General features: G+C 34.4%; 1 protein-coding gene and 4 non-coding genes across 5 annotated transcripts in view; 1 reads left to right on the top strand and 4 right to left on the bottom strand.

Annotated features, from left to right (window-relative positions):
* The window catches only part of LOC132118917 (putative nuclease HARBI1), a gene marked incomplete at its 3' end in the record, with an annotated part of 265,948 nt that overhangs the window by 37,169 nt on the left and 216,459 nt on the right, over positions 1-12,320 (top strand). The window contains exon 6 of the mRNA XM_059528678.1: positions 2,189-2,226. Within this exon, the coding sequence (XP_059384661.1) occupies positions 2,189-2,226 (38 nt within the window). The remainder of the gene's footprint in view (positions 1-2,188; positions 2,227-12,320) is intronic.
* On the bottom strand, positions 6,825-6,896 carry trnac-gca (transfer RNA cysteine (anticodon GCA)). The gene has a single exon. It is a non-coding gene; the product is annotated as a tRNA-Cys (tRNA).
* Positions 7,689-7,760, bottom strand: trnac-gca (transfer RNA cysteine (anticodon GCA)). Its single transcript has one exon. It is a non-coding gene; the product is annotated as a tRNA-Cys (tRNA).
* trnac-gca (transfer RNA cysteine (anticodon GCA)) lies at positions 7,945-8,015 on the bottom strand. The gene has a single exon. It is a non-coding gene; the product is annotated as a tRNA-Cys (tRNA).
* On the bottom strand, positions 8,563-8,634 carry trnac-gca (transfer RNA cysteine (anticodon GCA)). Its single transcript has one exon. It is a non-coding gene; the product is annotated as a tRNA-Cys (tRNA).

Consider the following 12,320-nt stretch of genomic DNA (forward strand, 5'->3'; position numbering starts at 1 on the left):
TAACTTTATTTAGATGATTCAGCATTAACTTAAATGAACAGATGATAATGATCACCAATATGTGTTCACACAATACATTTATTTAGATGATTCATGGAAATAAAATGACTCTTGAGTTGTTAGAAGAAAGAAAAATGTGTACTGACATAACTGCGAAAATGACTTAAGGGCCCTATGAATCGGTTCATTGAACCAAACTGTCCAAATGAATCATTTTCAGAAGTGAATCGGACTTTGCATCAGTAAAACAGATCACAGAAAAGAGATTTGCAAAGGTGTATGATGGGTATTGTAGTTTCCTGACCTGAAGATCTACATAGCCTGAATGAGGTATTAGTTAAATGTATTAAATTGAACCCCTTTGTAAAACAGAAACATATAATACATATAATAACAATAAATAACTGTTAACACATATTTAGACTAAACGACTATATTCAAGAATAATACGATATACTGTACATGTGCTAAAACAGGCTAAAATAGGGTTGGCTATGCTGTAATGGAGCAACCGTTGTTATGTTATCTTGTGAACCATTAGGATGCGTGTGTCCTGAAACCAAATAATTGTCTTTATCTTTAGAAAAAGACAATCGTGTCCTGCTGCTGTGGTCTGAATATCCAGTCTGTCTTCATCAGGAAATGATGAAGACCCATCATCAGACCCCGTTCTGGAGATTGTGTTTATGTTTGTTTATTTTACAGACATATTTCATTATAAAACTAGTTAAGCAGGGCCTTGTAATAATATGGTAAACATGTCATAAGTCGGTCAATCGTGCATCCAGAGTTTATCTTACTAAATCTCTATAATACATTTCTGCAATGGCTATACTTGTCACGGTGCTTTCAAGTCGGGGTCTGGTGGTTGTTTTAAGAGCAAACCCTTGTTTGCCAAACTAGTGTTAAGTGACACTGTCCGCATTTTTAAAGTTAAAGAGGATAATGAACACTTTCACAATCTATTATTGTCAAAATGCATAAGCAGTGTTAGGGTCAACTAGTTACATATAGCTAAATTATATCATTTGATTACAAAAATAAAATGTAATCAGTTACAGTCACAGAAAAAATAATTAAATTGCGGTTAATTATGAAAATATTACATCTGAATATTTTTTCACACACGTACAGATTTAATTGATATATTTCGTAAACCACCTTAACTAACTCTAACTACTCTATGTATTTAATCTCCAAGCAAATCTGATTTTGTGGTGGTTGTGCTTTAAAATGAAATCACGATCACAATCCTAATTTAAGTGATGAAGGATTTTGAAAAGTCTGATGGTCATTAGTTGTTGAGCACTGTTAACCCCGTCCTGTTTACACGTTTAAAACATGTAATCAAATGTTATCAGTTACATTACTTTTTTTAAAGAAATTTATATAGTTGCGCAACCTTTTAGATTTTAAATAGGTTCATTTGTGATCTATAACCTATTGCAAAGTTCATAGTAACTTCCCCAAAACTGTGCGTAAAATAATTCCCCCCAAGGTCTCAGTTACAGCTAAACGTTAAAACAAAAACTTAAGGTCCTTGTCGGCAGTTTTGTGAGGAATGTGTGTGAAAACCGCGTGGTTTGAAAGAAAAATGTTTTAGCTTATATATGTGATTTTACTACAAACTATAAGCAATCTAACTAAGAAACCTAATATGTTTTTATTTATTTTTTATTTTCCAACCAAACCGGTTGTTCGCAGTTAAAAAGTCATAAGAATGTTTATTGTGTTTTGAAAAGAAAGTAAGTTATGATATATAAATAATATATTTTTTATTGTTTAACATCAACCACAATGTGTTTATGTATTTCTTCTGCTTCATGTATGCAACAGTTACCGTACACACATTCAAGAGAAATGCATAAACTTTGTTAAAAGTTGTTTTAAACAATCTAAACCAACTAGTCTGTCATTAAAAAACTCTTAAATTTTTTTCTTCACGCATCTATTTTCATCTGTCTCTGGACTCTTGCTAAAAACATTTGAGTGCTGACATGAATCCTACATGAAAGCTAAAAAATAATACATTTTAAACTATTTTAAAAAACATCATGGTTAACAACACCATTTGGGAAGTGATAAAGGCCATCTAATCTATTGTATAAAGTTCTGTGAGACATTTGTCGCAACAAACACTTTTGGTTTCAAAGAAAACTTATGACAACTCATTTTCAATCTAATATAGGTATTTTCGTGTTTGTGACCTATTTTGTTTGTTTGTTTGTGTATTTATGTACCTGTTTGAGTGTATATTTGTATTTGTTTGGTTACATGTTCATGTTTTCTGTATGTCTACATTTGTATCTGTGTGTGTGTGTGTGTTTGTTTATGATTGTATGGTTGTGTTTGCGTACTTGTTTGCATTCTCAGTACATCTATGTTGAGGTTGAAAGATCTATGGGTTAATAAAAATTATAAATGTAACTAAAACAAAACTAAATTAATTTGAATTAAACTACATTTTTCTATGGTCTGACTTGTTAAAAGATTTCACATCCTTTTGACCAGTAAATGTACTTTCAGCTAACCTTGCGATCATCATAAAGTCATAAAGTCGAAATTGTCATCCCTTTGATCACGGAATACACAAACAATTTTTTACTTTAGCTGACCAGCAGCACACCATTTACAACACCAGAACCCCGTTTACAGTCTTCGCTGACATGGTCGTAAAAGTTAACACAAAGACACCAGACGCGTTTCTACGCACTACTAGAGATGAAATATTTAGCCTTTCCTGTAATGTTGTAAAAGTTTCTTTGGCAAGAAAAGCCCATCTTGACATATCACATTCATTCCTGTTTAATATTTGTGTTTGCCTAAACGCATGTTTTAATTGATATAGCAATGATATAGCAATGATAGAAGTTAATATTGACAACATAAAAGACGTGTTCAAGGGTTTAGACTACTAAAGTATGTGTGAGTGACTTATTAAAATTAAATAAAACAACACTTTTTCCAACAAGGAATTTTGTTGAGATGAAAAAATTAAATCGTATAGGTAAACCTAATTTTATAGTAAAAACATCGGTCTACTATTAAAACCAGGGAGAAAGTTTTCATCGAATGAGAACTGATGTGTTGTTATTAAAAACATTACTTTGTTTAATTCTTTTAACATCCATTTAAACCTTTGCGACCAACGTTATTAGGGTGGTTGGGGAAGTGTTAGTGTGTGTTTTTTATTTTTTATTCGATGCTTTAAACATTAAAAACATAAAGACGTACATTACTGGTAGATTTACAAATACGGTCTGAGATTAGCCTCAATTTTTGTTCACACTCTGTACATCATAAAACAAAATAAATGTAAAATAAATAAAACAACACTTAAGAAAAAATAAAAATATAATGATAAAGAAAATGTAGTGGGGGGTAACAGATTTTCACATTAAGAAACCAAAGTCCTCTAATGAAGAATACAAAAGTCTTGGTTTGGGACTTTTCATGCCTTTTAACGCCCCCAAATACATCACAAATTCCACTTTAAACGCCACTAAACGTGGGGGACTTTTTGAAAAACATACATTTATGAATCTAGAATTTCGTGCCAGAAGTTAATAAGTTAATAAGAAGTTAGTAAGTGTGAGTGGCTTATTAAAATAAAATAAAACATCAAGGTCTTTTGTTTAGATTAAAAATAAAGAGCATAGAATACCAGAAAGTACATCTAATCATCCGTCCATTTATACTACAGAAATGATTGTCATATTTTTGGCTCTTCAGTGGGGTTGAACACATTAAAGTAGTCATATGTTCAGACTCATTTTCAGTACTATCAAGTTTAAAGAGTGGTGAAGCTTTTACTAGACAAAGCATTTTGTCACACATTTTACAGAGTTTGTTCAGAATACAAGCAATAACAAAGATTTATTTTGTATGGATACCCACACATATAGTTGATGAAAGTAGTGGACCAGATAAAAGTGGACCATTAAAATGTCAGACATCTTATTTAATACTCCAATGAGTAAATTAAAAATAAAAGGTCTAATTAAAAATAAATAAAAATAAAAAGATACGTGTCAAATTAAATGGGTTGGTTAGAATAAATGCCAGCATTTATATAATAATCAAATACCGGTTGGAAATGAATGGAGAATTTTTGGGAATAGAAGAGAAGATCTCGCCATAGAATTGGACACATTGCACTTAATCAGTAATTATATATAAGCTGAAATACATGTGTCTGGACTTTGTGTTAAATGTGATATTGTGAAACAGTTGAACCTATTTTAATAAAATGTAAAAGACATGACAACGAAAGATTACAACTTACAGAAGCATTTAATATAGCAATAAATCAGATCTCATTTTAGATTTTGTTAAATAAAGATGTGGCTATAGAAATGTTTCACAGAATAAGCATGGGGGAAGGAAAGTATGTGTGTGTGTGTGTGTGTGTGTGTGTGTTTTATATATATAACACCCTTTGAAATTAGTTAGTTTCACAAGCCAGTTACAAGCATTTCAAAACCTGTTAGATGTTTTTACAACCGCTTGATGTCTAACTGATATGTAGACGCCTGTAATCACACAGACACCGACACATTCGGGTTTCGGTGCTTGAGATGACCGAGATGACGTCTGGTTTATTTACTAGATAACGCGACACAAGCTTGACAGAAGGAAAGTGTGTGTGTGTGTGTGTGTGTGTGTGTTAATTGACATAGCTTGAGAAATTAAGCTTGACAAAAATAAAAAAATATATAGACGGAGATAGTCTAAATTTAGACTAGTCATAGATTAAAGTAATTAACTTAACACATTAAAAACAAATAACGCTTTTTCAACTATGTTTTTTTTTAAGACTAGCCTAAAAGTAAATAAAAATCGTATAGGTCTACATCATTTAACAAGTAAAAATTGACCATATGTTTAAACGGATATAAAGTTTTCACTAATTAAGGACTGATGTCTATTTATTAAAAACTACTTAGTTTAATTATTGTAACGTTTAAATCTATTTAATGCTGCTATCACGCCTCCTGCCCGGCCCTCTCTAGAGCTGGAGGCGGGGTTTTTTTTCCGGAGCATTCCCGAGCCTCATTCTAACTGTTCATCGGTGCCGGGAGGTTGTTTTACGGACGCTTCACAACTCTGCCGGAGGATCTTTTTTTTTTTCTTTCGTCTAATAGTCTCGCTTTTTAAAATTGTAGTTAGTGGTAAAGTACTGCATAGATTTGACAAGTATCTTGTCTGATGTAGGCTATTTTCTTTTAGATCCGCGTAAATGCCTAAGTTACCTATTTTTTTTTCTTTTGTTTTAACTTTTCACCCGACGTGACAAACGCCTACTTTCTTGGTTTATAACATTGCTTTACGTTCGCTTCTTTTTTTTTTTTTGTTCGAGTCGAGCTAACGTTACCGGAGACGTCATAACACTTTGCTGTGAGATCTTTTTTTCTTTTGTTTAACTCTTGTCAGTAAAATTTTAGTTAGTGGTAAAGTACAACATAGTTTTGACAAGTATCTTGTGCTGGTGTTTTAAAGACGGGGTCTGGTGTATTTTATTTTAGATCCGCGTAATGTCTACCATCTTTTTTCTTTTGTTTTAACTTTTCACCCGACGTGACAAACGCCTACTTTCTTGGTTTGTATCGCTCTTTACATTCATTTCTTTTTTCAGTTTGAGGTAAGGTACAAATGCTAAAACTTTTCTAACTGGTAACAAAACACCATTTTTAAATTGTAATGCTACAAGCTCTCACATCTTTTTCACGTATTGCTTAACGAAAACATATCTGATAGTTTTGACTCGTTTGGTTGTATCAGATAAATAACCAGTAACCTAGTTTTATTTCATTTGTAACAACTTTAACAACATTGTTACACTTTTCCAACTACGAAAACGATCATTACATTGTTTCCATTGCTGCTATGCGTTTCTAACCTTTTTCTTGAAATACACTGTTTATTTAAAACCTTAATAAAATCTTCCCTTACACCATTTTCATGATTTCGCCCCTTTTCAAAGTTTAAAAAAAGCACATAGCTTCCCACAACTTCTCCCCCCTCCGAAATTCCTCCTTGTTTCATAAGTTCATATTAAGGTCACTGGAGGGTGTACAGGGAGGGGAGGGGGGGTGTACAAACAGGTGTCCAGAACAGATGGCTTTTATGACCCTCATCAATCAAATTTTTGGAGACAAGGTGCACATTACCCTCTCTGATGTGCCACTGAGTTACAATCAAATACAGATTCTTTATATATAGATATGTTTGCACTTATTCCTAATCTGCCAAATCCAAAAAGCGGCACTCGGATTTGAACCGTGGACCTCTTGATCTGCACTCAAATGCTCTACCACTGAACTATGCCCCCACATCTTTGCAGAAAAATTCTCTTTCATTAAGCTTTACCCCTACAGACTTCTGTGCTTCGAGCCAAAGATTAATTTAGATCCTACGATTCAACAATATCAAACATTGACTCCTTCAATGTAAACTCAGGTCTTTGGTTACTCCAAATCAGAATCAGCAACTCTACAACTCAAAACCTCCAAATAAGACAAGTCCAAAGGGGACACCCAGATTTGAACTGTGGACGACTTGATTACAGACTCACTTTGAAATCATGTCGATGATTATGTCAAGCAAGAAAGATCCAAAACGTATACCTATTGATCTGCAGACAAATGCTCTGTCGTTGAGCTATAACCCCGTACTGCATGAGCACAAACCTCAAAAATGAATTTATGTCAATGATTTGATTATTCCTAATATGCCAAGCCCAAATTAGGCACATGGAATGAACCTGGGACCTTCCTAAAAGGCAGGAAGATATGGCTACACATATTCCTAACATGCCAAATGCAAAGGGGCACCCAGATTTGAACCGGGGACCTCTTGATCTGCAGTCAAATGCTCTACCACTGAGCTATACCCCCACAGACTCCCTGGATCATAGCCTCACACAAGATGACAGACTCACTTTTGAATAAAGTTTTTGGATATGACAAGCATGCCAGATACAAAAAAGAACCTCTCGAGAGGATGTGCCACTTAGTTACAATCACATACAGAATCTTTCTATATAGATATGTTTGCACTTATTCCTAATCTGCCAAATCCATAAGCGGCACTCGGATTTGAATCGCGGACCTCTTGATCTGCACTCAAACGCTCTACCACTGAACTACGCCCCCACATATTTGCAGAAAAATGCTCTTTCATTAAGCCATACCCCTACAGACTTCTGTGCTTCGAGCCAAAGATTAAGATAGATCCTACGATTTAACAATATCAAACATTGACTCCTTCACTGTAAACTCAGGTCTTTGGTTACTCCAAATCAGAATCAGCAACTCTACAACTCAAAACCTCCAAATAAGACAAGTCCAAAGGGGACACCCAGATTTGAACGGTGGACGACTTGATTACAGCCTCACTTTGAAATCATGTTGTTGATTATGTCAAGCAAGCCAGATCCGAAATGTAGACCTATTGATCTGCAGACAAATGCTCTGTTGTTGAGCTATAACCCAGTACTGCATGAGCACAAACCTCAAAAATGAACTTATGTCAAGGATTTGTTTATTCCTAATATGCCAAGCCCAAATTAGGCACATGGAATGAACCTGGGACCTCTTGATCTGCAATAAAACGCCGTGCCATTGAGATTTAAGAGCACAAAAGGCAGGAAGATATGGCTACACATTTTCCTAACATGCCAAATCCAAAGGGGGCACCCGGATGTGAACCGGGGACCTCTTGATCTGCAGTCAAATGCTCTACCACTGAGCTATACCTCCACAGACTCCCTGTATAATAGCCTCACCCAAGATGACAGATTCACTTTTGAATAAAGTTTATGGATATGACAAGCATGCCAAATACAAAAAGATCCTCTCAAGAGGATGCACCACTGAGTTACAATCACATAGAATCTTTCTATGTAGATATGTTTGCAATTATTCCTAAACTGCCAAATCCACAAGGGGCACCCGGATTTGAACCAGGGACCTCTTGATCTGCAGTCAAATGCTCTACCACTGAACTATAGCCCCACATCTATGCAGAAAAATGCTCTTTCATTGAGCCATACCGCCACAGACTTCTGTGCTTAGAGCCAAAGATTAAGTTAGATCCTACGATTCAACAATATCAAACATTGACTGCTTCACTGTAAACTCAGGTCTTTGGTTACTCCAAATCCGAATCAACAACTCTACAACTCAAAACCTCCAAATAAGACAAGTCCAAAGGGGACACCCAGATTTGAACTGTGGACGACTTGATTACACACTCACTTTGAAATCATGTCATTGATTATGTCAAGCAAGCCAGATCAAAATAGTAGACCTATTGACTTGCAGACAAATGATCTGTCGTTGAGCTATAACCCGTACTGCATGAGCACAAACCACAAAAATGAACTTATGTCAAGGATTTTTTTATTCCTAATATGCCAAACTGCAATTAGGCACATGGAATGAGCCTGGGACCTCTTAATCTGCAATCAAACGCCGTGCCATTGAGATATAACCCTGTACAGTATGAGCACAAAAAGGCAGGAAGATATGGCTACACATATTCCTAACACTCCAAATCCACAAGGGGCACCCAGATTTGAACCGGGGACCTCTTGATCTGCAGTCAAATGCTCTACCACTGAGCTATGCCCCCAAAGACTCCTGGGATCATAGCCTCACACTAGATGACAGACTCACTTTTGAATAAAGTTTATGGATATGAAAAGCATGCCACATACAAGAAAGATCCTCTCGAGAGGATGCACCACTAAGCTACAATCACATAGAATCTTTCTATATAGATATGTTTGCACTTATTCCTAAACTGCCAATCCACAAGGGGCACCCGGATTTGAACCGGGGACCTCTTGATATGCAGTAGAATGCTCTACCACTGAACTATACACCCACATCTTTGAAGAAAAAATGCTCTTTCATTAAGCCATACCCCTACAGACTTCTGTGCTTAGAGCCAAAGATTAAGTTAGATCCTACAATTCAACAATATCAAACATTGACTGCTTCACTGTAAACTCAGGTCTTTGGTTACTCCAAATCCGAATCAACAACTCTACAACTCAAAACCTCCAAATAAGACAAGTCCAAAGGGGACACCCAGATTTGAACTGTGGGTGACTTGATTACAGACTCACTTTGAAATCATGTCGTTGATTATGTCAAGCAAGCCAGATCCAAAACGTAGACCTATTGATCTGCAGACAAATGCTCTGTCGTTGAGCTATAACCCCGTACTGCATGAGCACAAACCTCAAAAATGAATTTTTGTCAAGGATTTGTTTATTCCTAATATGCCAAGCCCAAATTAGGCACATGGAATGAACCGGGGACCTCTTGATCTGCAATCAAACGCCGTGCCATTGAGATATAACCCCGTACAGTATGAGCACAAAAAGGCAGGAAGATATGGCTACACATATTCCTAACCTGCCAAATCCAAAGGGGGCACCCGGATTTGAACCTTCACTGTAAACTTAGGTCTTTGGTTACTCCAAATCAGAATCAACAACTCTACAACTCAAACCCTCCAAATAAGACAAGTCCAAAGGTGACACCCAGATTTGAACTGTGGACAACTTGATTACAGACTCACTTTGAAATCATGTCGTTGATTATGTTTTTTTTTTGTTTTGTTTTTTTTATTATTATTATTAAGAAATTTCAATCAATAAAATACAATAGATTAAACACAATCAATAGAAAATACAGAACATTGTCTTTACATATCTCTACATTACACATCTTTCCTTAACATAGATAATTTAAAAATCTCCTTCACTTCCTGACAGCTTCCACATTAAATCATTTAAAACACAATAAACTTTTGGGGTAAAAACATCATAAAAAGAGTCTAACATATTTACACCTTTAAAGTACACATACAGTCTTTCAATATATAATTCTGTTTTTCTTTTAAACACCCTCCAAACATCCAACACAATTTTTTCCTTTTTAGCCACAGTTCTTCTGTCCCATATTGCACTTTTCATTAGCATTACACACAGATTAATGAAACTTTTGTTTTGACACTTTTTTTCCCAACCAAACATCACAACTCTGTTCCATTCCATTCCATTTTCATCCCACTCCTCAGTCACATCTTTAATTAAACATTTACATTTCCTTAAAAAGTCCTCTAGCTCTCTACAATGTAAAAACATATGTAAAATCCCCTCTTCCTCTTCCTGGCACACTTTACACAGAGCATTTTCTTCCATTCCTATTTTATTTAAAATAACATCAGTAAAAACCACTTTATGCCTTATAAAATACTCCAAACATTCCAATTTTGTTTCCACACATTTCCCCGTCATGTTTCTCCATATACACTCTTTTTTTAAATCTTTGAATTTCTGCACCCAGTAACCATTTGCAATCGGCTCTTTAAAAACATCATCTCTAAATAAATACAAATACTCACAATAAATCATTTTCACAGTACATTCCTTAAAATCATACAGTTTTTCCCCTAATTTCACATGAATACATTTCTCTTTTGGCTCTCCTTCCATACTTTCTATTCTTTTTATCCACTCTTTAGGTATTGCATTTTTAATGATTTCATATTTATTTTTATTACTTGTTCACTGTAATCCTCTTTTGCCTCCTCCATTGCATCTACAATAAATTGTGTAGGTAGAAACCCTTCTTTAAATTCATACAAAACATCTCTCACTCTTGTTATCCCCACTTCCATCCATTTCTTTAAAAAAAATCCTTTGTCTTGTTTTAAAATGTTTTGGTTTAAAAACAAAGGTTGATTTAAAATATTTTCTCTCCCATGTGGATCATACTCAAGTCTATCTAAAAATTTTCCCCAGGCACTAAAGATTTCCCTATAAAACTCTGGTAAGCACTCTGTCATCCAATTCTTTGTTTTCATCCATAAAATCCCATCCCCCATGTTAAAATCCCCACATTTGTTTAAAAAATATTCCATTGTCTTTTTCCATGCAGTTTTGTGACCATCATCTAGATATTTTTTTTACTATTTTAATTCTTAAGCTATTTTTTCTCTGTTCAACATCAATTAATCCCATCCCTCCTTTCCCTACTTCTCCTATTAATGTACTATATGCAATTCTTGACGGTTTACTATTCCATAAAAAATCTAAAAAACATTTTGTCAACCTTTTCTCCACCCACATTGGCATAGCAGTCACATATAAAACATACCACAGCTTTGACACCATTAACACATTTAATATTAAAACCTTCCCTTTTAAACTTAATGTCCTCAATTTCCAAAAATGTAACCTTCTTTCAATACCTCCTACTATTTCTTCCCACATTTTTTCTTTAACATTCCTTTCTTCTTTTTCCATTAGAACACCTAAAATCCTTATTTCTTTTGTTTCTTTAAAATGAAAATACTCTGTTAAAACAGTCACTCCTCCAAATCTCATATATATAGCTTTTTCTTCATTTATCTTACCTCCTGATCCCCTACAAAACATCTGTACTACTTCCATTACTTTATTAACACTCTCTATATCTTTAACTATTATTGTCGTATCATCTGCATATTGAAATATTTTTTCATTTCCCCCACTTCCTTCAATGTTTATACCTCTTATGTCTTCGTCTATTTTAATAGCTAATCCCAATGGTTCTGCAACTAAAGAATATAAAAGCGCTGATAATGGACATCCTTGTCTTATTGATCTAGTAATTTTAAAACATTCAGTTAAAAAACCATTACACTGTATTCTTGTTATTGCTCCCCTATATAAAATCGTAATCCACTTGATAAAATTTTCCCCAAACCCGTACCTTCTTAAAATTCCAAATAAATATTCATGCTCCACTCTATCAAAAGCCTTTTCGAAATCCAAACTAATAACACATCCTTTTTTGTTTTTTTCTTTCATATATCTTATCCCATCTATTATACTTAAAGTTGTGTCCGCTATATCTTTCCCTTTAACTCCATACACTTGATTTGTTTCAATGATGGTTGGCATTACCTCTTTCAATCTGTTGGCTAAAACTTTTGTTAAAATTTTCAGATCTGTATTCAACATTGTAATTGGTCTATAATTTTTTAAGTCTACTTTGTCTCCTTTTCTTTTATATATCAACTTTAATAATCCCATCCCCATTCTCTGATTCATTTCCTCTTTTTTAAAGATCTCTTCATATACTTCTTTTAAAATACTGGTTAAAAAATCTTTAAAAACAATATAAAATTCTCTCCCCAAACCATCTATACCTGGACTTTTATTTTTGTTTAATTCACTTATTGTTCTTTTTATCTCTTCTTCTCTTATCTCTTCATCACACTCTTTTTGTCTACTTCTCCTACTGTTGTTTTTATTTGCT

Source organism: Carassius carassius, chromosome 38 (assembly GCF_963082965.1).
Source record: "Carassius carassius chromosome 38, fCarCar2.1, whole genome shotgun sequence".
Taxonomy (NCBI): Eukaryota; Metazoa; Chordata; class Actinopteri; order Cypriniformes; family Cyprinidae; genus Carassius; species Carassius carassius.